The sequence below is a fragment of the Somniosus microcephalus genome, chromosome 19, assembly GCF_052327205.1.
Source record: "Somniosus microcephalus isolate GS21.2 chromosome 19, FLI_Smic_1.0, whole genome shotgun sequence".
NCBI lineage: Eukaryota > Metazoa > Chordata > Chondrichthyes > Squaliformes > Somniosidae > Somniosus > Somniosus microcephalus.
In genome coordinates, this window is record NC_141005.1 from 4,547,570 (window position 1) to 4,575,120 (window position 27,551).

Sequence of the window (27,551 nt, forward strand, 5' to 3'; positions counted from 1 at the left end):
TTTTTGTCCGGCCGAAACGTAAATACGCCTATGACCGGTCCAGAATCGCAAGCTTTCTTTTGAGGCGATGCGCGCGTCGGTACGCTCTGTAACTTTCAAACGTATAGAGAACAGACAGACAGACATCGGGACAGACTGACAGAAGAGCCGCTTTATATATATAGATTAGAGATAAAAGGACAAACTAGAAAGGTCACCTGGAGAATGTGCAGCTCATCCAAAATGTTAAGAAAAATGAGATGCCGAGGGTAGTGCTGAGAAACTCAGCGCAGACCAGTAATCTGCCCACAGCCTGAGCTTACTAACACTCCCAGCGGGACATTCCTTCACATTAACACAGCATATTACACAATATCATTACTTAATTTCCAAAACTAAACCTGCCAACTAACCTCACAGTTCTTCAGTATCTCAGGATCTGCCCCGCTAATATTATGAATCTCTTGCATTAGAGTTGCCAAGGTTTCAAGAGCACTTGGATTAACCGATGGTAAATTTTTCCTCAAATTTTCATGGAAGGGGTACCTAAAGGAGAGAAAGTTATAAGCATCAGATACAAGACAACAATTGAAGTTTACTCACTGAGAAATGTTCCTGACCAGAATTAGAAATGAATTTGCAATATCTATAATATTCCCATAGGCAACAGCAGTGAATCCACAATACAGCCAGGTGCAAGATTCCTTCACCCTCCCACCCACAAATTTTCTAAACATATATGGTTGCTTCCCATAATTGGAGTTGTTAATATTTTAGTTATTTACCCCGTCACTAACTTAATAATCTGTTTAAAAGGTTAACCACAGCAGATATTTATTTTATATATTAAAAAGATACAATAACCTGACTTCAGCTAAACATTGTCAATCATTTTGGAATCATCATAGGGTACAAAATTACAGTCAGCACTGTTCTGGTACAAATGTTTAACACATTCATATCAAATTCTGTGTTATTTTAAATGGAGGCATTAACCTAAAATGAATCACAAATGCATTAAAATAGAGACATTTTCTCAGCATCCAGACAAGAACAACTTCGACTGTAACTTCTACCCTCAAGCCGAAAACTGCCATGATGTCCCATCATAGTTATTGAAAGAATAGTAACATACAGGGAGAAGATGTTCTCGGTTCACTATTGGTAGCAAAAATTGTAAATACATTCTTTTATAAATATATTTATTACCTTCCTACAACTATTTAACAATCAGGAAGGACAGGCAGGAAGGAAGGGGAGGTGGGGTGGCTATGTTAATAAAGGAAGGAATCACTGTAATACAGAGAAATGATATTGGGTCAAAGGATCAGGATAGTGAAACAGTTTGGGTGGAGATAAGGAATAGTAAGGGGAAAAAAACACTAGTGGGCGTAGTCTATAAGCCTCCGAACAGTTGCAACTCTGTTGGACGGAGCATTAATCAGGAAATAGTTGAGGCTTGTAATAAGGGAACAGCTATAATTATGGGGGATTTTAACTATCATATTAACTGGACAAATCAAACTGGGCAGGGCAGCCTTGAGGATGAGTTCATTGAGTGTATTAGGGATGAGTTTCTTGAGCAGTATGTAACTGAACCGACCAGGGGGCAAGCAGCCTTAGATTTGGTCCTGCGTAATGAGACAGGATTAATTAAAAATATCCTAGTAAAGGATCCCCTTGGAATGAGTGACCATAACATGGTTGAATTCCATATTCAATTAGAGGGTGAGAAGGTTGGATCTCAAACAAGCGTGCTGAGCTTGAATAAAGGAGACTATGAAGGTATGAGAGCGGAATTGATTAGAGTGGACTGGGAAAATAGATTAAAGGGTAAGACGGTACATGATCAGTGGTGTACATTTAAGGAGTTATTTTACAACTTCCAAAAAATATATATTCCACTGAGGAAAAAAGGGTGTAAAAGAAAAGATAGCCATCCGTGGCTAAGTAAAGTAATTAAGGATAGTATCCGACTAAAAACAAGGGCATATAAGGTAGCCAAATCTAGTGGGAGGATAGAAGATTGGGAAGTCTTTAAAAGACAGCAAAAAATAACTAAAAGATTGATTAAGAAAGGGAAGATAGATTATGAAAGTAAATTAGCAAAAAATATAAAAACAGATAGCAAAAGTTTCTATAGTTATATAAAAAGAAAAAGGGTGGCTAAAGTAAATGTTGGTCCCTTAGAGGATGAGACCGGGAAATTAATGGTGGGAAACATGGAGATGGCAAAAACACTGAACAAATATTTTGTATCAGTGTTTACGGTGGAGGACACTAAGAATATCCCAACACTGGACAAACAGGGGGCTCTAGTGGGGAGGAGCTAAATACGATTAAAATCACTAAGTAAGTGGTACTCGGTAAAATAATGAGACTCAAGGCGGATAAATCCCCTGGACCTGATGGCTTACATCCTACGGTCTTGAGGGAAGTGGCGGTAGGGATTGTGGATGCATTGGTAATAATTTTCCAAAACTCCCTGGACTCAGCAAAGGTCCCGGCAGACTGGAAAACTGCTAATGTAACACCCTTATTTAAAAAGGGTAGTAGGCAGAAGGCTGGAAACTATAGACCTGTTAGCCTAACATCTGTGGTTGGTAAAATTTTAGAGTCCATTATTAAGGAGACAGTAACGGGATATTTGGATAAACATAATTTAATAGGACAAAGTCAGCATGGTTTTATGAAGGGGAAGTCATGTTTGACAAATTTGCTTGAGTTCTTTGAGGAAGTAACATACAGGGTGGATAAAGGGGAACCAGTGGACATAGTGTATTTAGACTTCCAAAAGGCATTTGACAAGGTGCCACACAAAAGATTATTGCTCAAGATAAAAACAATCACAGGATTGGGGGTAATATTCTGGCATGGGTGGAGGATTGGCTATCTAACAGAAAGCAGAGAGTTGGGATAAATGGTTCACTCTCAGACTGGCAATCAGTAACTAGTGGTGTTCCGCAGAGGTCAGTGCTGGGTCCCCAACTCTTTACAATCTATATTAACGATTTGGAGGAGGGGACCAAGTGTAACATATCAAAGTTTGCAGATGATACAAAGATGGGAGGGAAAGTAGTGAGTGAGGAGGACATAAAAAACCTGCAAAGGGACATAGACAGGCTAAGTAAGTGGGCAGAGATTTGGCAGATGGAATACAATACTGGAAAGTGTGAGGTTATGCACTTTGGCAGGAAAAATCATAGAGCAAGTTATTATCTTACTGGCAAGAAACTGGACAGTACTGTAGTACAAAGGGATCTAGGGGTCCTGGTGCATGAAACACAAAAAGTTAGTATGCAGGTGCAGCAAGTGATCAAGAAGGCCAATGGAATGTTGGCTTTTATTGCTAGGGGGATAGAATATAAAAACAGGGAGGTATTGCTGCAGTTGTACAAGGTATTGGTGAGACCGCACCTGGAATACTGCATACAGTTTTGGTGTCCATACTTAAGAAAAGACATACTTGCTCTCGAGTCAGTACAAAGAAGATTCACTCGGTTAATCCCGGGGATGAGGGGGTGGACATATGAGGAGAGGTTGAGTAGATTGGGACTCTACTCATTGGAGTTCAGAAGAATGAGAGGCGATCTTATTGAAACATATAAGATTGTGAAGGGGCTTGATCGGGTGGATGCGGTGAGGATGTTCCCAATGATGGGTGAAACTAGAACTAGGGGGCCTAATCTTAGAATAAGGGGCTGCTCTTTCAAAACTGAGATGAGGAGAAACTTCTTCACTCAGGAGGGTAGTAGGTCTGTGGAATTTGCTGCCCCAGAAAGCTGTGGAAGCTACATCATTAAATAAATTTAAAAACAGAAATAGACAGTTTCCTAGAAGTAAAGGGAATTAGGGGTTACGGGGAGCGGGCAGGAAATTGGACATGAGTCTAGGTTCGGCACGGTCATGGCCCTGTGGGTAGCGGAGCGGGCCCAGGGGCCGTGTAGCCTGGTCCTGCTCCTACTTCTTGTGTTCTAATTCTGTGTTAGATTTCAGGAGATGGTTCTATTCACAGGGATTAGTGGAGACATCGAACAGGCTGCCAGCTAGGTGTCCTTCAAGAGTAAATTGGGCCTGTTCCTGGCTGGGGTGGAGATCACCTTTTACAGAAGGTAAGTACTGTAGGAAATACAGGGACAGAGTGATCTCCTGGACAAGTTTCGATCGCCTAGATGGGATTGGAGAGGAATTTCCCACATTTTCTTCTCCCAAATTGGCCATTGGGTTTTTTATCTGGTTTTTCGCCTCTCCCGGGAGATCACATGGGTTCGGGTGGGATGGAGAGTGATAGTAGATTTGAGGTTAGGATCAGATCAGCCATGATCTTATTGAATGGCGGAGCAGGCTCGAGGGGCCGATTGGCCTACTCCTGCTCCTATTTCTTATGTTCTTATGTAACTAGCACAAAGGAAATATTTCTCTGCGTTTTAAAAATCATACCAAGTTGCTTAAAAAGGGCTGATTTTGGGTAATACCAAGGGTTAGTATTCAAGCAACAACTTCCTAAATGTCCTTGAAAACTTTCAAGGTCTGAAATATGCTGGCCGTGTTGAGAGAGTCTCACCATCAGAACTTCTAAAAAGTGAAAAAAATTAGCAATATCCATTTCTGTTGATTTGTATAAAGATCACATAATTAAGACAATGGCTGGAAGGGTTGACAAAGACTGATCAAACTTTTCAATCTGAGGCATAGAAGGGGATAAAAAGAGAAGAAATGGGGTGTAATAATTGTATTGCTGTTACAGCTCCCAGTAGCACTCAGAAGGTAAAGTTTGGGGAGTGGATTGCCAAACTCTCACGAGAGTAATGGATCAGGGAGACAGAAAAAAAAGAGATTCACCCTTTTTCAAAGTGGTCCTCATGAGGTGCCCTTTACATTTCTAGTTAAAAAAAAGAAGCGTCTGCACAATTTGCATTTTATGTAGGTTTTTTTTTTAAACTATAAGGAAGTAGGTAAAGTACTGGTACAAAAAAAATCTCTCCAAGTTAACCACAGTAGTTATTTATATATTTTTAAAAAAGATATAATGACCTGACCTCAGCTGAACATGGACAATCATTTTGGAATCATAGGGTACAGATTTAATCAGCGCCGTTCACATACGAATGCTCAACACATGTGTACCAAATTCTGTGTTCATAGAATCATAGAATGACCGCCTTCTGTGCTGTAACCATTCGGCCCATCGAGCCCATGCCGGCTCTCTGCAGGAGCACTTCAGCTAGTCCCACTCCCCTGACCTCTCCCCGTAGCCCTGCAAATTTTTTTCCTTCAGATACTTATCCAACTCCCTTTTGAAGATAAGATTGAGTCTGTCTCCACCACCCTTTCAGGCAGTGCATTCCAGATCTTATCCACTCATTGCGTAAAAAAGTTTTTTTCTTACATCGCCTTTAGTTCTTTTGCCAATCACCTTCAATCTATGTCCTCTGATTCTTGACCCTTCTACCAATGGGAACAGTTTCTCTCTATCTACTCTGTCCAGACCCCTTTATCAAATCTCCTCTCAATCTTCTCTGCTCCAAGGAGAACCACCCCAGCTTCTCCAGTCCATCAATGTAACTGAAGTCCCTCATTCCTGGAATCATTCTCGTAAATCTTTTCTGCACCTTCTCCAAGTCCTTCGCATCCTTCCTAAAGTGCGGTGCCCAGAATTGGACACGGTACTCAAGTTGGGGCTGAACCAGTGTGTTATACAGGTTCATCACAATTTCCACACTTTTGTACTCTATGGGCTTGATTTTGCCAGGCCCGTGGAGGCGGGACTGGAGGCGTGAGGTGCTAAAATCACAAAAAAATGGTGGGCGGGCGGGCCCGACCCCGCCTCTGAGCAATTTCCCCAAATGCGTGTTTTCTGACCCCGTTTCCATCCCGCCTCCAAGAGGCGGGATAGGCCCTTAACAACAAGTTAAGTGCCTCTATAATCCCATTTTGAGAGGCCTTTCTGATTTTACCACTTTTCCCACGTCCTGCACGCCTCCTCTGGAACACGCCAGTGAATCCTGGCGGCATCACAAGTGGATTGCTTACTAACAGCTGCAGCTCCACCATTAAAAAGGAGTTTTCAGCAATCATCATTTGCAGGTGGCAGAACTTTGTTGTCTCCGGTCTGGGGGAACTTTTAGCAGGCATACCCATTGTTGTGGAAGTTTGGAGCCTGACGCCCATTTCCGGTGTGACCTCCTGGGAAACCCCTCTCGTCACCTTGACTGAGCGCTTCCTCAACTGAGGCATATACCAGAAGCATGGGAATCATTTATTTCCTTTCCTCCTGGACATCAGATTCGGACGAAGACCAGCCGTGGCAGCAGCAGAACCATGAACAACAGCGCCACCAACAGCAGCAGCAACAACAGGAACGCCAAGCTGCTGCTCATCCACCTGAAGCTGCACAGGTCAGAAGGCGCCAGCGCGCGACCACATTGCTGCCCGGGATACAAGCGACATACTCATCTTGGCCAGATTTGCTTAGCCTGCACAATCAAACACTTTTGCCTCGCACCTTCTTATCAGACCATCGACAATGGCCAAGAACCTGCGGATTCCTATCACTCTGACCACCATACTGACAATTGCAAGTCGCCCTAAGCCCGCAATGTGGAAGTCCCATTAGCGAAATGACACACGCCACAACTGCAACAGTTTGCCATCAGAATTTTTTATGACAATAACCAACTGATGGCTTTTCAAAATTAAACATATTACACCCAAGTGACTACCCTTGTGACTACTTGTGCATTATCTTCCTCTTACGCGTGCTCCTACATGCTGCTTCCCCTGTGGCTTCAGCAGATGTGGAGGCTCCTTGCTCACTTTCTTGCTGCTCCTGTCTCGACACCTTTGGCGGGCGTCCTCTGGGGTTGCAAACCTGTGAGGGCTCGGCAACAGTCTGCTGCCCCTGCAGCTTTGCAGGGGTTGAGACGCCGATCTCAGTTGGGTGGGGACTCTGGTGGGGCTCTGACCGAGGGCTCTGCAGTGGCATGGTCGTGTGCGAGCTTGGAGAGGAGCCCCCACTTCCTTGTTGTATGCCACCAACATCCCTCTCATGGGTCAGCCCCACTTCAGAGCTAGCAAGTGGCTGGACAGCACCTTGCAGCACTGCAGGGGGGCTATGAGGACCCATTTCTGCACTGGAAGTCCTACTCCAGAAGACTTGCATGAAGGTCTGGTTTGTTTGCTCAATAGCTGATCATCGCTCCTCAAGATATGTCAGTCTATTCTGAACAAGTACCATGTTTTCCATACCCTGGCGACTAAGCTCCTCCATGGACGTAGCCATCCTCTCCTCTAGGGTAGCCAGCCTTACCATGGAGGTAGCCATCCTTTCCAAGGAAGTTGCCATCCTTTCCGTGGTGATGCGTTCATGCGCCAACACCTCCACAAAGGCTCTGCTCAGGTTAGCGATGGACTCCTCCATTCGCTCCACACTCGCAGCGACCCTGGAGACAAAACCTGCCAGAGACTCCTGCACCTGTTCCTGGAGTTCCAGCACCACTGTCCTTCTGGATGGACCCGGAGGCACAGGGTCGGCATGCAGCAGAGCCGAGCTGGGAGCGTCCTCTCCACTGCGACAAGGACTCTCCACTGCTGTCCCTGTCTCCATCATCTGCGGATGCTCACTTGTGAGCTGTGATACACCAGGTGACAACTCTACTCTATATCCCAAAGGTCCCACCGAGGTGCGAGTGTCTGCGCTGGTGCAGGGTGCGCTTAATTCTGCTGACGGAGCGCCCTCAGAGGTTGCAGCTTCCTCTGAGGAGTCTGGAAATTCAGGCTGTTCCTCCTGGACAGTGGGGACGGGGGCTCTCGATGGTCCTCTGGGGGAGTAAAGGAAAGAGTTAGAGATGTGAGGTAAAGGTTGCATGCACAGTGAATTGTGCAGATGATCATAATGATTGTAATGTCAATGGGATAGATGCCAAACTATTCTGACACCAGCTTGCTGTGATGCGCCCGCCTGTCCGTCCCCCACTTGGGAATCCTCCTCGATCCCAGCAATTTCCAGGGCCGCCTCCTCCGAGGTGGTGAGCTGGGCTACTGAGTGTGGCCCTCCTCCTGTCCTCGCTCTTTCCCTCATATTGTGGGCTCTCTTTTCCTGCAATGAGGGACAGAAGTGGAGTTTGAGTGAGGATGAAGGAGTGAGTGTAGAGAATCCATAGCATAGATGCTTAGAAGGAAACAAAGGGCCCTCCCTGTGTGTTGTAAGTTGTTATGATGTGGAGATGCCGGTGTTGGACTGGGGTGGACAAATGTGAGAAGTCACACAACACCAGGTTATAGTCCAACAGCTTTATTTGAAATCACAAGCTTTCGGAGCGCTGCTCCTTCGTCAGGTGAAGTGAAGAGATGCATATAGGCACAGCATATATAGTCAGAGAACACTGCCAGATGATTACAGGTAATCTTTCTAACTGCCCTTTATCCCACCTCGGCAGGGAGATAATCACAGCAATCAAAGTGTGGATGGTGTCCAAACAGGTCAGTCAGGAAAACATTACACCAAAGAACAATGAGGTGGGGTCACCAGGGGTCAAATGTTGCAGATGCTGGGGTCTGTATGAAAAACAAAAAACAAACAAAGAACAATTTAAAAAAAGATTTTTTTTTGCTGGAAATCACAGCCGGTCTGGCCGCATCTGTGTAGAGAGAACAAGCCAACGATGACTCGAGTCTGGATGACTCTACGTCAGGTGGGGTTACATGTAGCGTGACATGAACCAAAGATCCCGGTTGAGGCCGTCCTCATGAGTGCGGAACTTGGCTATCAGTTTCTGCTCGACGATTTTGCATTGTCGTGTGTCTCGAAGGCCGCCTTGGAGAATGCTTACCCGAAGATTGGAGGCTGAATGTCCTTGACTGCTGAAGTGTTCCCCGACTGGGAGGGAACACTCCTGCCTGGCGATTGTTGTGCGGTGTCCGTTCATCCGTTGTCACAGTGTCTGCATGGTCTCGCCAATGTACCATGCTCCGGGACATCCTTTCCTGCAACGTATGAGGTAGACACCGTTGGCCGAGTCACATGAGTATGTACCATGTACCTGGTGGGTGGTGTCCTCACGTGTGATGATGGTATCTGTGTTGATGATCTGGCATGTCTTGCAGAGGTTGCCGTGGCAGGGTTATGTGGTATCGTGGTCGCTGTTCTCCTGAAAGCTGGGTAATTTGCTGCGAACGATGGTCTGTTTGCCGTTAGGTTGCTGTTTGAAGGCGAGTAGTGGTGGCGTGGGGATGGCCTTAGCGAGGTGTTCATCGGTAAGCATTCTCCAAAGCGGCCTTCGAGACACACGACAACGCAAAATCGTCGAGCAGAAACTGATAGCCAAGTGCCGCACTCGTGAGGATGGCCTCAACCAGAATCTTGGGTTCATGTCACGCTACATGTAACCCCACCTGACGTAGAGTCATCCAGACTCGAGTCGTCGTTGGCTTGTTCTCTCTACACAGATGCGGCCGGACCTGCTGCGATTTCCAGCAAAAAAAAAATTTTTTTTTTTTTTTATTGTTCTTTGTTTGTTTTTTGTTTTTCATACAGACCCCAGCATCTGCAACATTTGACCCCTGGTGACCCCACCTCATTGTTCTTTGATGTAATGTTTTCCTGACTGACCTGTTTGGACACCATCCACACCTTTGATTGCTGTGATTATCTCCCTGCCGAAGTGGGATAAAGGGCAGTTAGAAGGATTACCTGTAATCATCTGGCAGTGTTCTCTGACTATATATGCTGTGCCTATATGCATCTCTTCACTTCACCTGACAAAGGAGCTGCACTCCGAAAGCTTGTGATTTCAAATAAAGCTGTTGGACTATAACCTGGTGTTGCGTGACTTCTCACATTTGTAAGTTGTTGTCATTGCGTCACAGTGATAGGGAGTGTGAGGGCTGCATGATCGAATAGTTAAGTGAATGTAACCATAGAGAGAGGGAATGGGTAAGGGTGCAGGGATGTCAGTGTCAAGTGGGATGTGGAGGAAGAGGTTGGCAAAGCAGAGTGCTGGTGAGGAGAGGCAATGGGGATGAGATTGAGGGTGATGAGAAAGTCATACTCACTTTTCCTGTGCGGAGAAGGTCATGAAACCTCTTCCTGCACTGCAGCCAGGTTCTGCGGCACAGAGATGGCATTGACCTCCTGGGCCACTTGCAGCCACACAGCTTTAGTCTGTTGTGGTGGCTTTTTTCTCCTTGAGGAAGAGAAGAGCACCTCATTAGATCTTGCTCCCTCCACCAGAGCTTGGAGGGAGGGCTCATCAAAACGAGGTGCACACTTTTGCTTGCTGGTGGACATGGTCGGTAAATGAAATCCTTCATACAATGTCCAAAGCGTTTCCAGTCTCCAGAAGAAGCAAGGCTGCTTGAGGCCTTAAATCCAGCAGCACTGATGACATCATCAGAGGCGACTTTCGGGATGGAAAGACTAATTGGGCCAGGGGTTCCCACATGCTGGAAATCAAGTGCCCAATTAGGGGAAAATCGCACTTTTTTCCCACTTCGCATCGGAGTCGGGGTTCTGACACGAAAACCACCTGACACGCCCCAGCCCGACCCCAATGGCAAAATCAAGCCCTATACCTCTATTTTTGAAGCCCAGGACCCCTTAAGCCTTATTAACTGCTTTCTCAACCTGTCCTGCCACCTTCAATGATTTGTGCACACATACCGCACCCCCCCACCCCGCCCCAGGTCTCTCTGTTCGTGCACCCACTTTAGGATTGTATCATTTAGTTTATATGACCTCTCCTCATTCTTTCTACCAAAATGTATCACTTCACACTTTTCTGCATTAAATTTCATCTGCCATGTGTCTGCCCATTTCACCAGCCTGTCTATGTCTTCCTGAAGTCTATCACTCTCCTTCTCACTGTTCACTATATTTCAACGTTTTGTGTCATCTGCAACTTTTGAAATTATGCCCTGTACATCCACATCCAAGTCATTAATATATATCAAGAAAAACAGTGGTCCTAGAACCGACCCCTGGGTAACACCACTGTATACCTTCTTCCAGTCTGAAAAATAACCATTCACCACTACTCTCTGTTTCCTGTCACTTAGCCAATTTCGTATCCATGCTGCCACTGTCCCTTTTATTCCATGGGCTTCAACTTTGCTGGCAAGCCTGTTATGTGGCACTTTGTCAAACGCCTTTTGGAAATCCACGTACACTTCTTCAACCGCATTACCCTCATCAACCCTCTCTGTTGCCGCATTAAAAAACCTGATCAAGTTGGTTAAACACGGTTTTGCCTTTAACAAATCCGTGCTGGCTGTCCTTAATTAATTCACACCTATCCAAGTGACTGTTAATTTTGTCCCTGATTATTGTTTCTAAAAGCTTCCCCACTACCGAAGTTAACCTGATTGGCCTGTAGTTGCTGGGTTTATCTTTACACCCTTTTTTGAACAATGGTGTAACATTTGCAATTCTCCAGTCCTCTGGCACCACCCCCTGTATGTATGGAGGATTGGAATATTATGGCCAGTACCTCCGCGATTTCTGCCCTCAATTCCCTCATCTGCTCCTGGTGATTTATCTACTTGAAGTACAGTCAGCCTTTCTAATACCTCGTCCATATCAATTTTTATCCTATCAAGTGTCTCCACTACCTCCTCCTTCACTATGTCTATGGTAGCATCCTCTTCCTTGCTGAAGACAGATGCAAAGTACTCATTTAGTACCTCAGCCATACCCTCTGCCTCCATGCATAGGTCTCCTTTTTGGTCCCTAATCAGCCCCACCCCGCCTCTTACCACCCTTTTACTATTTATATACATATTATTATACGTAAACTTGAGGTCATCCAAAACTCAGCTGCCCGTGTCCTAACTCGCACCAAGTCCCGTTCGCCCATCTACCCTGTGCTTGCTGACCTACATTGGCTCCCGGTCAGCAAGCGCCTCATTTTCAAATCCCTCCATGGCCTCACCCCTTCCTATCTCTGTAATCTCCTTCAACCCCACAACCCACACCCCCCCACTGAGCTATCTGCGCTCCTCTAATTCTGCCCTCTTGAGCATCCCTGATTATAATTGCTCAACCATCGGTGGCCGTGCCCTCTGTTGCCTAGACCCTAAGCTCTGGAATTGCCTGCCTAAACCTCTCCACCTCGCTACCTTTCTTTCCTCCTTTAAGACACTCCTTAAAACCTACCTCTTTGCCCAAGCTTTTGGTCACCTGCCCTAATTTATCCTTATGTGGCTCGATGTCAAAAAATGTTTTGTCTTAAAATACTCCTGTGCAGTGCCTTGGGACATTTTACTACGTTAAAGGCGCTATATAAATACAAGTTGTTGTTGTTGTTTATATGCCTATAGAAGACTTTTGGATTAACTTCTGTTGTTTCAATGGAGGCATTGGCCATTCATCACCTTCCCTTACCGAATCAGAGGAGCAAGCTCACGAACAGATATGTGATTCAATGCAATAAACACAACATGTAGTTTCAATGTCTCCATCAAAAATAACTGCACAATTACTTGTACCGTTTCCTTTTCACAACTACATTAGCCAGTTCATTTGCAACATCTAGTGGCAGAAAACAGGAGATGCAGCTAAGGATCTGGATTGTATCAGCAAATTGACAGACTGATTACAGACAAAGTTTAATACTGAAATGAAAAATGTTGCACTTTGGATGAAATAATTTGCAAAACAAGTATAAAATGAATGGATTCGACTTAGCTCAGGCTGCATCGGAAAACGACGTGGAACTCAATAACTAAATATGATGGGATTTGAACTTATGATCCTGCATTATTAAACCCGTTCCATAAACACTAGGCTATCACCATACCTTTATATTAAAAATGAGGGCTAGAAGACATAAAGACAGAAATACAAGGGGGTAGAAGTTTTGCTGCAGCTATACAAAGCCCTGGTTAGGCCACACCTGGAGGACTGTGAGCAGTTCTGGGCACCACATCTTAGGAAGGATATATTGGCCTTGGAGGGAGTGCAGCGTGGGTTTACCAGAATGATACCTGGACTCCAGGGGTTAAATTACGAGGCGAGATTACACAAACTAGGGCTATATTCCCTAGAATTTCGAAGGATATGGGGTGATTTGATCGAAGTTTTCAAGATGTTAAGGGGAACTGATAGGGTAGATAGAAAGGGAGAACCAGTGGATGGGTGTACAGGAAACTTTCTGGTATCCGGCACTGACGGGACCGAGCTGGTGCCGGTCGATCAACACTGCCGGAGAAACCAGCGCTAATGTTAAAACATACGGAGCTTCTGAGCTCCGTATCTAGCAACAAACCCTGTTGCTTAGCAACAGCTTCAAAACAGTCGGTGCAGCTTGCAAGCGTCTCTGTAGCTAAGCAACAGCTTCAGCTAGACGCTTGCAGAGCCAGGAATGGAGAAAAAAAGCAACAAAAAGTTAAAAAAAGTTATCTGAACCGACTCCTGAATTTTGCCGGTGGATAGAGCATTCCGGAGATTTAACCTCCGTTTAAACGAAAGTTTCCTGTATTTGGATTTTCAGAAGGCCTTTGATAAAGTCCCACATAAGAGGTTAGTGTGCAAAATTAAAGCACATGGGATTGGGGGTAATATACTGGCATGGATTGAAAATTGGTTAACAGACAGGAAACAGAGAGTAGGAATAAATGGGTCTTCTTCGGGGTGGCAGGTGGTGACTAGTGGGGTACCGCAGGAATCAGTGCTTGGGCCCAAGCTATTCACAATATATATCAATGATTTGGATGAGGGAACCAAATGTAATATTTCCAAGTTTGCTGACGACACGAAACTAGGTGGGATTGTGAGTCATGAGGAGGATGCAAAGAGGCTTCAAGGCGATTTAGACAAATTGAGTGAGTGGGCAAATACATGGCAGATGCAGTATAACGTGGATAAATGTGAAGTTATCCACTTCGGTAGGAAAAACAGAAAGGCAGAGTATTATTTAAATTGTGATAGATTGGGAAATGTTGATGTACAAAGGGACCTGGGTGTCCTTGTACACCAGTCACTGAAAGCAAACATGCAGGTGCAGCAAATGGTATGTTGGCCTTCATTGCAAGAGGATTTGAGTACAGGAGCAAGGATGCCTTACTACAGTTATACAGGGCCTTGGTGAGACCACACCTGGAGTACTGTGTGCAGTTTTTGTCTCCTTACCCAAGAAAGGATATACTTGCCATAGAGGGAGTGCAGCGAAGGTTCACCAAACTGATTCCTGGGATGGCAGGACTGTCGTATGAGGAGAGATTGGGTCGACTAGGCCTGTATTCACTACAGTTTAGAAGAATGAGAGGGGATCTCATTGAAACGTATAAAATTCTGACAGGGCTAGACAGACTGGATGCAGGGAGGATGTTTCCCTGGCTGGGGGGTCTAGAACGAGGGGGCACAGTCTCAGGATATGGGGTAGGGCATTTAGGACTGAGATGAGGAGAAATTTCTTTACTCAGAGGGTGGTGAACCTGTGGAATTCTCTGCCCCAGAGGGCTGTGGAGGCAAGTCACTGCATATATTTAAGAAGGAGATAGATAGATTTCTAGACACAAAAGGCATCAAGGGGTATGGGGAGAGAGCAGGAATATGGTATTGAGATAGAAGATCAGCCATGATCATATTGAATGGCAGAGCAGGCTCAAAGGGCCAAATGGCCTACTCCTGCTCCTATTTTTCTATGTTTCTAAACTACTTCCGCTGGTTGGGGACTCTAGGAATAGGGGACATAGCCTAAAAATTAGAGCCAGGCCTTACAGGAGTGAAGTTAGGAAAAACTATTGCATGCAAAGGGTGGTAGAAGTTGGAACGCTCTTCCCTTCCGCAGTTGATGCTAGGTCAATTGATCATTTTAAATCTGAGATTTGATAGATTTTTGTTAACCAAAAGGTATTAAGGGATATGGGGCAAAGGCAGGTAGTATATGGAGTTAAGCCACAGATCAGCCATGATCTCATGGAAACATAGAATGGTTACAGCACGGAAGGCGGCCATTCAGCCCGTCCTGACTCTCAGCTAGCCCCACTCCCCTGACCTTTCCCCGTAGTCCTGCAATTTTTTTTCTTTCAGGTACTTATCCAACTCCCTTTTGAAAGAGAAGATTGAGTCTGCCTCCACCACCCTCTCAGGCAGTGCATTCCAGATCCTAACCACTCGCTGCGTAAAAAAGTTTTTTCTTACGTCGCCTTTAGTTCTTTTGCCAATCACCTTCAATCTGTGTCCTCTGGTTCTCAGCCCTCTGCCAATGGGAACAGTTTCTTTCTATCTATGTTCAGACCCCTCATGATTTTGAACACCTCTTATCAAATCTCCTCTCAATCTTCTCTGCTCCAAGGAGAACAACCCCAGCTTCTCCAGTCTATCAACGTAACTGAAAGTCCCTCATTCCTGGAATCATTCTCGTAAATCCTTTCTGCACCCTCTCTAAGGCTTTCACATCCTTCCTAAAATGCAGTGCCCAGAATTGGACACAGTACTCCAGTTGGGGCCAAACCAGTGTTTTATACAGGTTCATCATAATTTCCATACTTTTGTACTCTATACCTCTATTTATGAAGCCTGATTTTCAGCTTTATTTGCAACCTGACAGCTCTCATACACGCGCTTTATCTGCTTCATTCTATTCTCTATCTGTTTTGTCATCCAGGGAGCTCTGACTTGCGTTGCCCTACCTTTCCCCCTCCTGGGAATGTACCTCGACTTTAACCAAACTATTTCCTTTTTAAAGGCAGCCCATTGTTCCACTACAGTTTTGTCTGCCAATCTTTGATTCCAGTTTACCCAGGCCAGATCTATTCTCATCCCACTGAAATTGGCCTTTCCCCAGTTAAACATTCTTACTCTAGGTTGCTTCCTGTCCTTTTCCATAGCTAATCTAAACCTTATGATACTGTGATCATTGTTCCCCTTATGATACTATGATGACTGTTCACATTGAATGGCGGAACAGGCTCAAGGGGCTGAATGGCCTACTCCTGTTCCTATATTCCTAAAAGGATTGTAGCCCCATTTTTACACATTAACACCTTGCAATGGAGATTGGCCAAACGAATAATGTGCATTAGCAACTTCCTTCAGTCATCCAATCATGGTGTTTTCGCTATTCCATTCCACGGTTTCCTTCTATTTTATATAAAAATATAAACAACGCCATGCATGATAAAAAGAGACACGACACAGAGTTGATGAATAACCTCCAAGTTCTACCTGTTTGCAGGCGGTGCAGCATCCGTGCGCTGTGCCGCGGAATTAGATGCAGGATCTTGATGAACTGCATCTTTTGGTGAATTGCTGGCCAGCTCTTTGACAGTTCGCACGGACTCAGAATCGGAGTCCTCCATGGTCCTCCGGGGTCTGGACGGCTATCGTCATCTGCTGGAGGGTTTTTCGGCATTAAACGCGAAGGCCATCTATCAAAAAGGAGCACAGGTGTCAGGTCGGCCGCTGAGCCAGTGTCACAATCGGCTGCACCATCTCCTGTGAGCGCTCGCAGTTTCTGGTGCGACTGCGGACTTGCAAAAAGTGTTTGAAGTCGAACAAGGAAAGGACCGTGCATGCAAACGCTGCTTTCAGGAGCTGGCTGGCAACAGATGCTCCGAAAATGAGCGTAGGCAGAGAATGCACAATCCTGGTAGCAATGTGCGGAGATCATTTAATTCACAAACTTTGTTTTTTTTTCTCTGAGCGGTTGAAAGTTATTGAAAATTCCGCCCGCGTTTTGCAGCAGCAGGAAAGATGCCCCGTTCCCCCCGGACTGTGAGCCGCACTCGCACACCGGTGCGGATCGCTGGGTTAGAACAGGCCGTGCGCCGTGACATTAGCGACCATTTGAGGGGAGGTGGGAGGGGAAAACCCTGGTGACATCGCCGGCCTCTAACCTCGGCCGGCCCGGGCCCGACTCCACGTTTCAACCCAATTCCGGTTGACGGGGAGGGGGCGGGGAGAACGCGGAGCCCCACCCCCCTCTGTACGCTCATTGGCTCGATATTCTATTTTGGCAGGTTTTGCGGGCGAGCTGCGTGTGCTGATTGGCTGGTTGAGCTGTCAATCAGCCGCGGCTGGAGCCGGGGCCCGGGCGGTCATTTCTTAACACACACACACAACACACCTCCTTCAGTCTCTCGCTCGCTCAAAATACGCAGGATCAGGCACCGCACCACCGACTCCATCCAACTTTTCCAGTTCGGTTAAAAACACGACAAAGAAATCGATGGCCAACTAATGCTTCATTCTGAAGGCGCCCGCACAGCCGTTTGTTTCCAACCGTCTCGAGCCGCCAACGGAAAAACATTCCGCGCCAGCTGATTGGCTGCTGGGTTCGGGCACGCGCGGCGCGGCGCCCAGAGACTCCGCTCACCCCAGGCCCAGGTACAGCTGGAGGAAGGACGGTGGTTGGTTTTTATTTTGCGCGGTGACTGTAGTACTGGGCAGAGTTTTGGTCTCCTTATCTGAGGAAGGATATACCTGCCTTGCAGGCGGTGCAAGGAAGGTTGACTGGATTGATCCCTGGGATGAGAGGGGCTGTCCTAGGAGGAGAGACTGAGTAGATTTGGGCCTGCACTCTCCGGAGTTTTGGAAGAATGAGAGGTGATCTCATTGAAACATATAAGATTCTGAGGGGGATTGACAGGGTAGATGCTGAGAGGTCATTTCCCCCGGCTGGAGAGTCTAGAACTAGGGGTCGCAGTCTCAGGATAAGGGGTCGGCCTTTTAGGACTAAGAGGAGGAGCAATTTCTTCACTAAAAGGGTGGTGAATCTTTGGAATTCTCTGCTCCAGAGGGCTGTGGAGGCTCAGTCGTTGAGTATATTCAAAACAGAGATCGATAGATTTTTGGACTCTAGGGGAATCGAGGGATATGGGGATCGAGCAGGAAAGTGGAGTTGAGGTCGAAGATCAGCCATGAACTTATTGAATGGCAGAGCAGGCTAGAGGGGACATATGGCCGACTCCTGCACCTAATTCTTATGTACTGATCACTGTTGTTATTTTGAGTGGTGGCGCGCTGTATTTAAAGGGACAGGGCCGTCTTTTTTTAGGGGTGGGGTGAGGGATGACGGCTTATGTCATTTTCAGGCCTTTGGCTTACAATGACTGATTTAGTCAAATTGCATTTTTGTTACCTTGGACACTGGCATTTTCCACAGGGGTTTTGGGGACAGTTCCAGCCATTTTATCTGGTCAAAGCGACAAACCTGTGGTTTTGGTGATGCTGTATTTGTCTTGATGTCACCTGTAAAAGACTTGCATTTCTATAGCGCCTTTCACAACCTCAGGACGTCCCAAAGCGCTTCACAGCCAATGAAGTACTTTTGAAGTGTAGTCACTGGTGTAATGTAGGAAACGCAGCAGCCAATTTGCACACAGCAAGCCTAGCTCACACAAACAGCAATGTGACAATGACCAGATAATCTGTTTTAATGATGTTGGTTGAGGGATAAATATTGGCCGGGACACTGGGGAGAACTCCCCTGCTCTTCTTCGAAATAGTGCCATGTGATCTTTTACGTCCACCTGAGAGCAGACAGGGCCTCGGTTTAACGTCTCATCCGAAAGACGTCACCTCCGACAGTGTAGCGCTCCCTCAGTACTGCACTGGAATGCCAGCCTAGATTACATGCTCAAGTCTCTGGAGGGAGACTTGAACCCACGACCTTCTGACGCGGAGGCAAGAGTGCTGCCTACTGAGCCACGGCTGACACTAAGCAGAGTATTGATCTTGTGACAATTCTACGCTTCAGCGTCAATCATCTCAAGTACTTTCCAGTTCATTCTCCCCAGACTTCCCCTCTCCAGTGTGGTTTTGTTTTCCTCCCCTTTCCCTTTGTATGCTTTAATTTTTTTAATTCTGATGACGGTTCTACACCTGAAACATTAACTTCTCTGTTCACTCCAGAAATATATAATTTTAACGAATCAATTAAGGCTGACTCTAGTGTCATTATCAGGAAATAGTGGATTGGCGGTTAGGATCAGATCAGCCATGATCTTATTGAATGGCGGAGCAGGCTCGAGGGGCCGATTGGCCTACTCCTGCTCCTATTTCTTATGTTCTTATGTACAAGTGCTTCCTTGTAAGGAGGCACAACTAATAAAACAATTTAAACATAAAGTCTAATTTGAACAAAACCAAAGGAAACTTATAATCTAACTCATAAAATTATTCTGTGTGTCTATCAGACGACACTCCCTGCGGTGCCCATCGGTCACGGAAGGTCTCCACAGATGCTCACTGACCCCGAGTGTTTCCAGCATTTTCTGTCTTTGTTTCCGATTTCCAGTATTTGCAGTTTATTCCTTTTAATTTATGTTGTTTGTTTTGGATTTTTTTCCCTCTTTTAGCCAAACTCCTCTTTTAAGACAAGATTGCCCTTTTAAAAGTGCTTCCCCTCCCCTAGAGCAGAGAGATTGCAGGAATAAAGCCAGAGATCTCAGATTGTAAAATATGTAGCTAATTACTCTGATTATTAGATGGAAAAAACATGAATAATAGGCACCATCCATCAATGGGCCTGTGATCCCAATACTCGTATTGGCACAGTGGATGCATGTGTACTTTAACCTTGTTTATGCATTTGATGGTAAAATGGTAAGACAAAAAGCAGAGTGTGCGAGTATTTTTGATAGTTGTGAATGTTGGTAGATGTTTGTTAAGTAAATATGCACATGTGGAGTGCGTTTACTGTACTGTGTGTGTGCCTGTAAGGTGTTTTCTACAAAAATTAGTGCATGTGGCTAAAACAGTATCGCCATAGCCACATCTGTGGCTAGTCAGCAATTTCTCTTGGACAACATGTCGTGGACATACCACAGTTAGCCTCATTGCATCCAGCGAGGGAGAGTGAAAATGGTCAGTGTTCCCTCTTCAGATTGCTGTCCAGCAATCCCTGCTGGAAAGTGCATGTGCACATCATCTGTGCACAGCTCAGGTTTGACTGAAGCCGTCTTGCCCCAGTTGGATAGCCTACGAACAATCACAAGTGATGTCATTAGGAAAAGATGATGTTGAAGAGTCCGCAAAACTTTTTATTCACAAAGATGCAAGAATATGGATGCAACCTTTAAAAAGCAATTTTACTGTCAGCTTAAAATTATCCTGGTCCTTAAAATAAAAGCTGCAATGTGTTTGTGTCTCACAATCACTGCCCAGATTCCAAAACGAAGAAACATAGAAGACAGGAGCAGGAGTAGGCCATTCGGCCCCTTGAGCCTGTTCCGCCATTTAATGAGATCATGGCTGATCATCCAAATTCAGTACCCTGTCCCTGCTTTCTCCCCATATCCCTTGATCCCTTTAGCCTTAAGAAATATTTCTAACTCCTTGAATATATTTAATGAATTGGTCTCCACTGCCTTCTGTGGTAGAGAATTCCACAGGTTCACCACTCTCTGGGTGAAGAAATTCCTCCTCATCTCAGTCCTAAATGGCTTACCCCTTATCCTTAGACTGTGACCCCTGGTTCTGGACTCCCCGGCCATCGGGAACATCCTTCCTGCATCTAGTCTGTCTAGTCCTGTTAGAATTTTATAAGTTTCAATGAGATCCCCTCTCATTCTTCTAAACTCTAGCAAATGTAAGCCTAATTGACCCAACCTCTCCACATACGTCATTCCTGCCATCCCAGGTATCGGTCTGGTGAATCTTCGCTGCACTCTCCATGGCAAGAACATCCTTCCTCAGATAAGGTGACTAAAACTGCACACAATACTCAAGATGTGGTCTCACCAAGGCGCTGTACAACTGCAGCAAGACATCCTTGCTCATGTACTCGAATCCTATGCTATGAAGGCCAACATACCATTTGCCTTCTTAACCGCCTGCTGCACCTGCATGCTTACCTTCAGCGACTGGTGCACAAGGACACCCAGGTCTCGTTGCACTTCCCCTTTTCCCAATCTATTGCCGTTCAGATAATAATCTGCCTTCCTGTTTTTGCCACTGAAGTGGATAACCTCGCGTTTATCCACATTGGGCAGATGCATGGCAAATGCAGTATAATCACCCAACCTGTCCAAATCATACTGAAGTTTCTCTGCATCCTCTTCACAGCACACACGCCCACCCAGCTTTGTGTCGTCTGCAAACTTGGAGATACTACATCTAGTTCCCTCGTCTAGATCATTTATATATATTGTGAATAGCTGCGGTCCTAGCACCAATCCCTGTGGTACCCCACTAGTCACTGCCTGCCACTTGGAAAAAGACCCGTTTATTCCAACCCTTTGCTTCCTGTCTGCCAACCAGTTCTCTATCCAAGACAGTACCTTACCCCCAATCCCGTGTGTTTAACTTTGCACGCTAATCTCTTATGTGGGACCTTATCGAAAGCCTTCTGAAAGTCCAAATACACCACATCCACTGGTTCTCCCCTATCTATTCTACCAGTTACATCCTCAAAAAATTCCAGTAGACTAGTCAAGCATGATTTACCTTTTGTAAATCCATGTTGACTTTGTCCGATCCTGTCACTGTTTTCCAAGTGCTCTGCTATTACATCTTTTATAATGGACTCTAGCATTTTCCCCACTACCGATGTCAGACTTAAAGGTCTATAATTCCCCGTTTTCTCTCTACCACCTTTTTTAAATAGTGGGGTTACATTAGCTATCCTCCAATCCATGGGCACTGTTCCAGAGTCTATAGAATTTTGGAAGATGACCAGCAATGCATCTACTATTTCTAGGGCCACTTCCTTAAGTACCCTAGGATGTAGATTATCAGGCCCTGGGGATTTATCGGCCTTCAATCCCGTCAATTTCCCAAACACCATTTCCCTACAAATACTGATTTCATTCAATTCCTCCCTCTCATTAGACCCTATGTTCCCCGACATCTCTGGGAGGTTATTTGTGTCCTCCTTTGTGAAGACAGAACCAAAGTATGTATTTAATTGGTCTGCCATTTCTTTGTTCCCCATTATAAATTCCCCTGATTCTGACTGCAAGGGACCTACGCTTGACTTCACCAATCTTTCTCTTCACATATCTATAGAAGCTTTTACAGTCAGTTTTTATGTTCCCTGCAAGCTTGCTCTCATAATCTATTTTCCCCCTCTTAATTAATCCCTTTGTCCTCCTTTGCTGAATCCTAAACTGCTCCCAATCCTCAAGTTTGCTGCTTTTTCTGGCCAAATTATATGTCCTCTTATGCGATCCCTAATTTCTCTTGTTAGCCACGGTTGGGTCACCTTTTTTGTTTTATTTTTATGCCAAACAGGGATGAACAAATTCTGTAGTTCATCCATGCGATCTTTACATTTTTGCAATTGCCTATCCACCGTCAAACCCTTAAAGTAACGTTCCCCAATCCATCCTAGCCAACTCGTGCCTCATACCATCGTAGTTTCCTTTATTTAAATTCGGGACCGTAGTCTCTGAGTCAACTACTTCATTCTCTACCTTTAATGAAGAATGCGATCATATTATGATCGCTCCTCCCCAAGGGGCCTCGCACAAGAAGATTGCTAATTAATCCTTTCTCAATACATAATGCCCAGTCTAAGATGGCCTGATCTCCAGTTGGTTCCTCGACATATTGGTCCAGGAAGCCATCCCGTATACACTCTAGGAATTCCTCCTCCACAATATTGTTACTAATTTGGTTAGCCCAATCTATATGTAGATTAAAGTCACCCATGATAACTGCTGTGCCCTTATTGCACGCGTCTCTAATTTCCCGTTTAATGCCATCCCCAACCCCAGCATTACTGTTTGGGGGTCTGTATACAACTCCCACTGATGTTTTCTGCCCCCTGGTATTTCTCAGCTCTGCCCATACAGATTCCACATCATCAGAGCTAATATCCTTCCTTACTACAGGAAACTCGTTTAAACGGCACCTAAATATCCTGAATTCTCTATTAACCGGCAGAACGCATACTCCAAAAACAACACCTCAATAACCGGAAATGTTGCCGAGTCCGAGTCTCCCGCAGTGGCTGAGTTCGTCAGTGGGGGCAATTCTCCAAACTGCCACCACTCGGCTTCTTGGTGCTGTCGGAAGTCCGAACACCTCAATAACAGGAGTTTGACTCTTTGTTAAAAATAGCCTCGGTAGATAACCCTTTCCGTCATCCGGAATTTTTAATCAACCGGCACCATCCCGGTCCCGTCGGTGCTGGATACCAAAGAGTTTCCTGTATTGTGTTAATCTCTTTAACCAGCAATGCTACCCTACCTCCTTTTCCTTTTTTCCTGTCCTTCCTGAATATTGAATACCTCTGGATGTTGAATTCTCAGTCTTGGTCACCCTGGAGCCATGTCTCCGTAATCTCAATTATATCATATCCGACGTACGAGGAGAGTTTGTGTCAATTGGGTTTATACTCACTGGAGTTTAGAAGATTGAGAGGGGATCTCATCGAAACCTATAAAATTCTGTCGGGTCTGGACAGACTAGATGCAGAAAGGATGTTTCTGATGGCCGGGGAGTCCAGAACCAGGGGTCATAGTCTAAGGATAAGGGGTAAGCCATTTAGGACTGAAATGAGGAGGAATTTCTTCACCCAGAGAGTGGTGAACCTGTGGAATTCTCTGCCACAGAGGGCGGTGGAGGCCAGTTCATTAAATATATTCAAGAAAGAGTTGGATATATTTCTTGAGGCTAAAGGGATCAAGGGATATGGGGAGAAGGCAGGGACAGGGTACTGAATTTGGATGATCAGCCATGATCTTATTGAATGGCGGTGCAGGCTCGAAGGGCCGAATGGCCTACTCCTGCTCCTATCTTCTATGTTTACATCTATTTGCGCGGCTAATTCATCCACCTTATTACAAATGCTCCTCGCATTAAGACACAAAGCCTTCAAGCTTGATTTTTTAACACTCTTAGTCCTTTTAGAATTATTATTTACTGTGGCCCTCTTTGATTTATACCCTTGATTTCTCTGCCTTCCACTTTTGCTTTTCTCCTTCCTGTCTTTTGTTTCTATCCTTGCTTCTCTTTCCTCTGTCTCCCTGCACAGGTTCCCAACCCCCTGCCATTTTAGTTTAAACCCTCCCCAACAGCACTAGCAAACACTGTTATTTGGTTGAGATACTGAACCATGGAATCAGGTGTTGCCACTTTCAGAAGAGGAGGGCACTTTATCTGTGTGGTGATTATTTCCTATGTTTAATAAGAAGTATTGTGATTGGTGAATGGGGTGGTTGTTCTCTGTATTAGTAAGAAGTATTGTAATTGGTTGTTTGTTTCTACCTTGAGATATATGTTGTAAACTCATTGGTAGTGGATGTCAGGTGATTTGTGGTGGCCATCTTAAATTCAGTTCTCTCTAGTCATTGTTGGAGACTGGTGTTGAAAGATGTGCTACTGGGTTTTTAAAGTTAATAAAGCCTAGATTAGAAAGGCAAATCTATTCTTTATTTCAATCTGTATAGCAGACATTTAACTAGGTACCGTCACATTTTTATAAGCCAATGATTGAAGATTGAATTTAAAAATAATGACACCCCACTGTAAGCAGTTTTGATCCTAGCCCAATTGCTAGACGGACGGTTTGAATCGCCCCCGCCTTACGAAAGTTCGATACCCGGGAATTATTATTCAGAGTGTAAATGGAATAAGTCACGGACAGGAATGCTTCGATGAAAAATCATACTTATAATTATTTGGTCTAACATACACTGGCTAAAACATGCACTACTAAACAAAATCACTGTCTCTGTGGCGAATAAGACCCAGGTTACAAACAACATACATACAGTAGACAACTGGGGACTATAACATGCAGTAATTCCCTTGTTGCTATGGTGGACTCTAACTCCACCCCACCAACAAATTACCCAGTCGCATAAGCCCCTTCGCCTGGCTGAACCAAACGAAGCTTCCACCCTGGAATAGCCCAAAAACGTCACTTCTGAGAAAAACCCTGAGCCCTTACACCTCACCCAGCTCGCCTGGGATACCTGGTTACCGGCTTGGGACACTCGAGACCATGCTTACCACCACACACAGTCAGTCTCAATTGCTCCGCTCAGCTGTGGGAAGTCACTGAGGGGTTTGCGGTTCTCAGTCTCAGCAGCTTCTTCCTCTGGTACTACTTCTTGTTAGTTCGATCTTGGTGGAGCGAGAAAGAGGGAGAGAATGGTGGAAAAGGATCTATCTTTATAGGAGTCTTGCTACCCCTATCTTTCCCGCCAATCTTTAAAATCCTTTTGTTTCTAAGCACTCCGGTGCTTTAGTCAGTGATGGGCCATCATCAGACCCATGAGTATTCCGTGATTGGACTAATGGCCCTAAGTCTGGGACAGATCTCGGTCTTTGTGTTGGTAAAAACTGGCTCCTCTTCGGCTGGCTAGGCTAGTGGGTTCATTGTTCTGCTTCTCTTCTGAGATGGAGGTGAGAAGTGCTTTTGCATATTAGAGTGGCTTTCTAATAGGTTCAAGTTTAACGGGTGCCTCAGCCCCTTCGTCAATGGGCCCCCCCCCTCCTTTTTCCAGGACTGTCGGGCGAACCCATACATTCTGGATGACTGACAGTTCTGTTGTCACAGCCAACTGCCATGCGTTCTCCTGGAGTTTTAACAAACCAGTCCCCCACGCATCTGCACAGGGCGATCCCATCACAGGGAAAATACCCTCAAAAATCCCATAAAGTCCACAAAATATTCTCGACTGAGTCCATTCTTCAAACAGAGACTTTGCGATCTCTTCACCACTTCCCTAAAGATGAGCCAATGCTGGCTTTCCCTGTGCTTTCTATATATTTAGTAACGATTGGTCTTGTGGCGAACTAGTTGGGCAATGTATTGGTGTATAATTGTGCTTTGCAGTGGAGCAAGAAGAAACTATTTGTGCCTGAAGCAGGTTTTGCATCTCAGCCCAGATACTGGGCTAATTCAAACTAAAATTTTGATACACATTTTTGCAATTTCTGGTCACTTCTAAAATAAAATACGCTTATACACAAACTTTTGCTAATTGGTCATTTTAAAGTAGAAGTCACATTACAGGTTGGCTAGCAAAGCTGGGGTACAGCTAATTCACCAGTAGTCTCGAGTTATTTTGCAGGCTAGTAAATATCGCAGATGCAACCAGTAAAATGGATTAATAGTGTGTCAAATAATACTACAGCTGCAATAAGTGGGAGCATCAGCCACTGTTTTTTGTGGTATCACAATAGAAACTGACAGCTTATGACGAGAGAACAAAAAATGAAGAGGGACAAAAACGCATGGTTGAAAAGGATTGAGTTTGGACATGGAAGTGACCAATCTTGAGATCTCCAGGAAGTGATGGCAGCAGATTGTGGAAATAGCAAGTATATGCTGAGAAATGAATACTGTAATAGAGAGATTGCAGGAATAAAGCCAGAGATCGCAGTGACAGTAAAATATTAGAGGGATGTGCAGGACCGTGTTTACTGCAGGAATTTATTTAAGGTGAGTAAATTTCTTCAAAGTAAGGTACTGTTAGCTTTTTGTCATTGTACATTAAGTTGTAGGATCAATTATTTGTGAGTTTTTTTTTGAAAGGAATGGTTAGCCTTATGGTGAAAATTCAGTGTCAGCAGGTGGAGTGGGTCGAAGCAAGAAACGTGAAAGAACATGGTATTTTATGGGAAATAATGCCAGTAGAATAACTGAGAACTAAGCAAATGTGGCAGTGATATTATGCTTGTACAGTTAACAGACCATGAGATTCCAGGACAGATGATCAATCCAGTGACACTTGAACTACATCCAATAGAATGTTGTTGGGACTGACAAAAGGGGCATTGATAATACCAGAGGGGAAAATAAGTAGACAGCATTTCAGCATCTCCTTCCCTGTATTTATTTTTAACATGTGTTCACTAACATGATTTTGTATTTTTCAGAAAACTGCCATCATAACCCAAGCTCTGCATCCAATGACTTGCTCCATTTTATACAATTTCTTACTGTCATTAACAAGAGCACAGGCACTTTCTGTGCGGCAATGGAATTCAAGCAATTCAACAAAGCTGTTTCTGGATGTCAAACACACTTCTTTATTGATACCTATTGCTGGGAAAAAGGGCTTTCTAGACCTGCCTGTCGTGGTAGAAGATGAATTAGACGAACAGTTTGTCCGAGGACGTGGCCCTGGAGGCCAGGCAACCAATAAAACCAGTAACTGTGTCGTTCTCAAGCATATTCCATCTGGGATTGTAGTGAAGGTAACTGTTTCTAAAGTGGAATCACTAGTATTGAAGTCACATGCGTCTTCTTGTCGTGTAAATTCAAATATTTGTAAACAGTAAATAAATAGGCAATCTGCTTCACATAATAAGTCACTATGCATTTCCTTTTCAGTGCCATCAAACCAGATCAGTAGATCAGAACAGAAAAATAGCCAGGACAATTTTACAAGAAAAACTTGATGTCCATTACAAAGGAGTGAACAGTGAAATTGTGAAGCAAAAACAAGACCAGCAATGGAAAAAACAAGAGAAGAAAAGAAAAGCTAAAGATAACTTAGAAAGAAAAAGACAATTTAAAGACCTTTTAAAAGAATCTTCAGATCCCACTGAACTAAAAAAGTAACTTGGTCATTTGTTGCATGACGTTTGTTCAGTATAAACAGCATCAAGCACAGTCAGAGTGTAAACCACAGCATCTAATTAACCAATAAACAATATCGGAAGCCTCGTG

At 44.8% G+C, this 27,551-nt stretch overlaps 1 protein-coding gene and 1 long non-coding RNA gene across 4 annotated transcripts; one reads left to right on the forward strand and one right to left on the reverse strand.

The window, feature by feature from the left end:
- LOC147103509 (uncharacterized) lies at positions 1–17,179 on the reverse strand. Its single transcript, XR_015081781.1, has 3 exons — positions 17,046–17,179; positions 16,145–16,347; positions 1–525 (listed from the first exon to the last, which is right to left on the reverse strand). It is a non-coding gene; the product is annotated as an uncharacterized LOC147103509 (long non-coding RNA).
- mtrfr (mitochondrial translation release factor in rescue) lies at positions 17,174–27,551 on the forward strand. 3 transcript variants are annotated; one of them, XM_086011856.1, is made up of 4 exons: positions 17,198–17,305; positions 26,060–26,318; positions 26,756–27,076; positions 27,213–27,551. In XM_086011856.1, exons 3-4 carry the CDS (start codon positions 26,789–26,791, stop codon positions 27,441–27,443), a joined length of 519 nt encoding a protein of 172 aa, XP_085867982.1. In that variant the 5' UTR covers positions 17,198–17,305; positions 26,060–26,318; positions 26,756–26,788; the 3' UTR covers positions 27,444–27,551. The 3 variants fall into 3 exon arrangements, with proteins under 3 accessions (XP_085867981.1, XP_085867982.1, XP_085867984.1); XM_086011855.1 differs by lacking the exon at positions 26,060–26,318 and having other exon boundaries at positions 17,174–17,305; XM_086011858.1 differs by lacking the exon at positions 26,060–26,318 and having other exon boundaries at positions 17,265–17,328.

Coding starts and splice junctions, on each gene's coding strand:
- mtrfr (XM_086011855.1), top strand. CDS start 26,789: ATGACTTGCTCCATTTTATACAATTTCTTACTGTCATTAACAAGAGCA. Junction 27,077..27,212: donor CATCTGGGATTGTAGTGAAG/GTAACTGTTTCT, acceptor TTTCCTTTTCAG/TGCCATCAAACCAGATCAGT.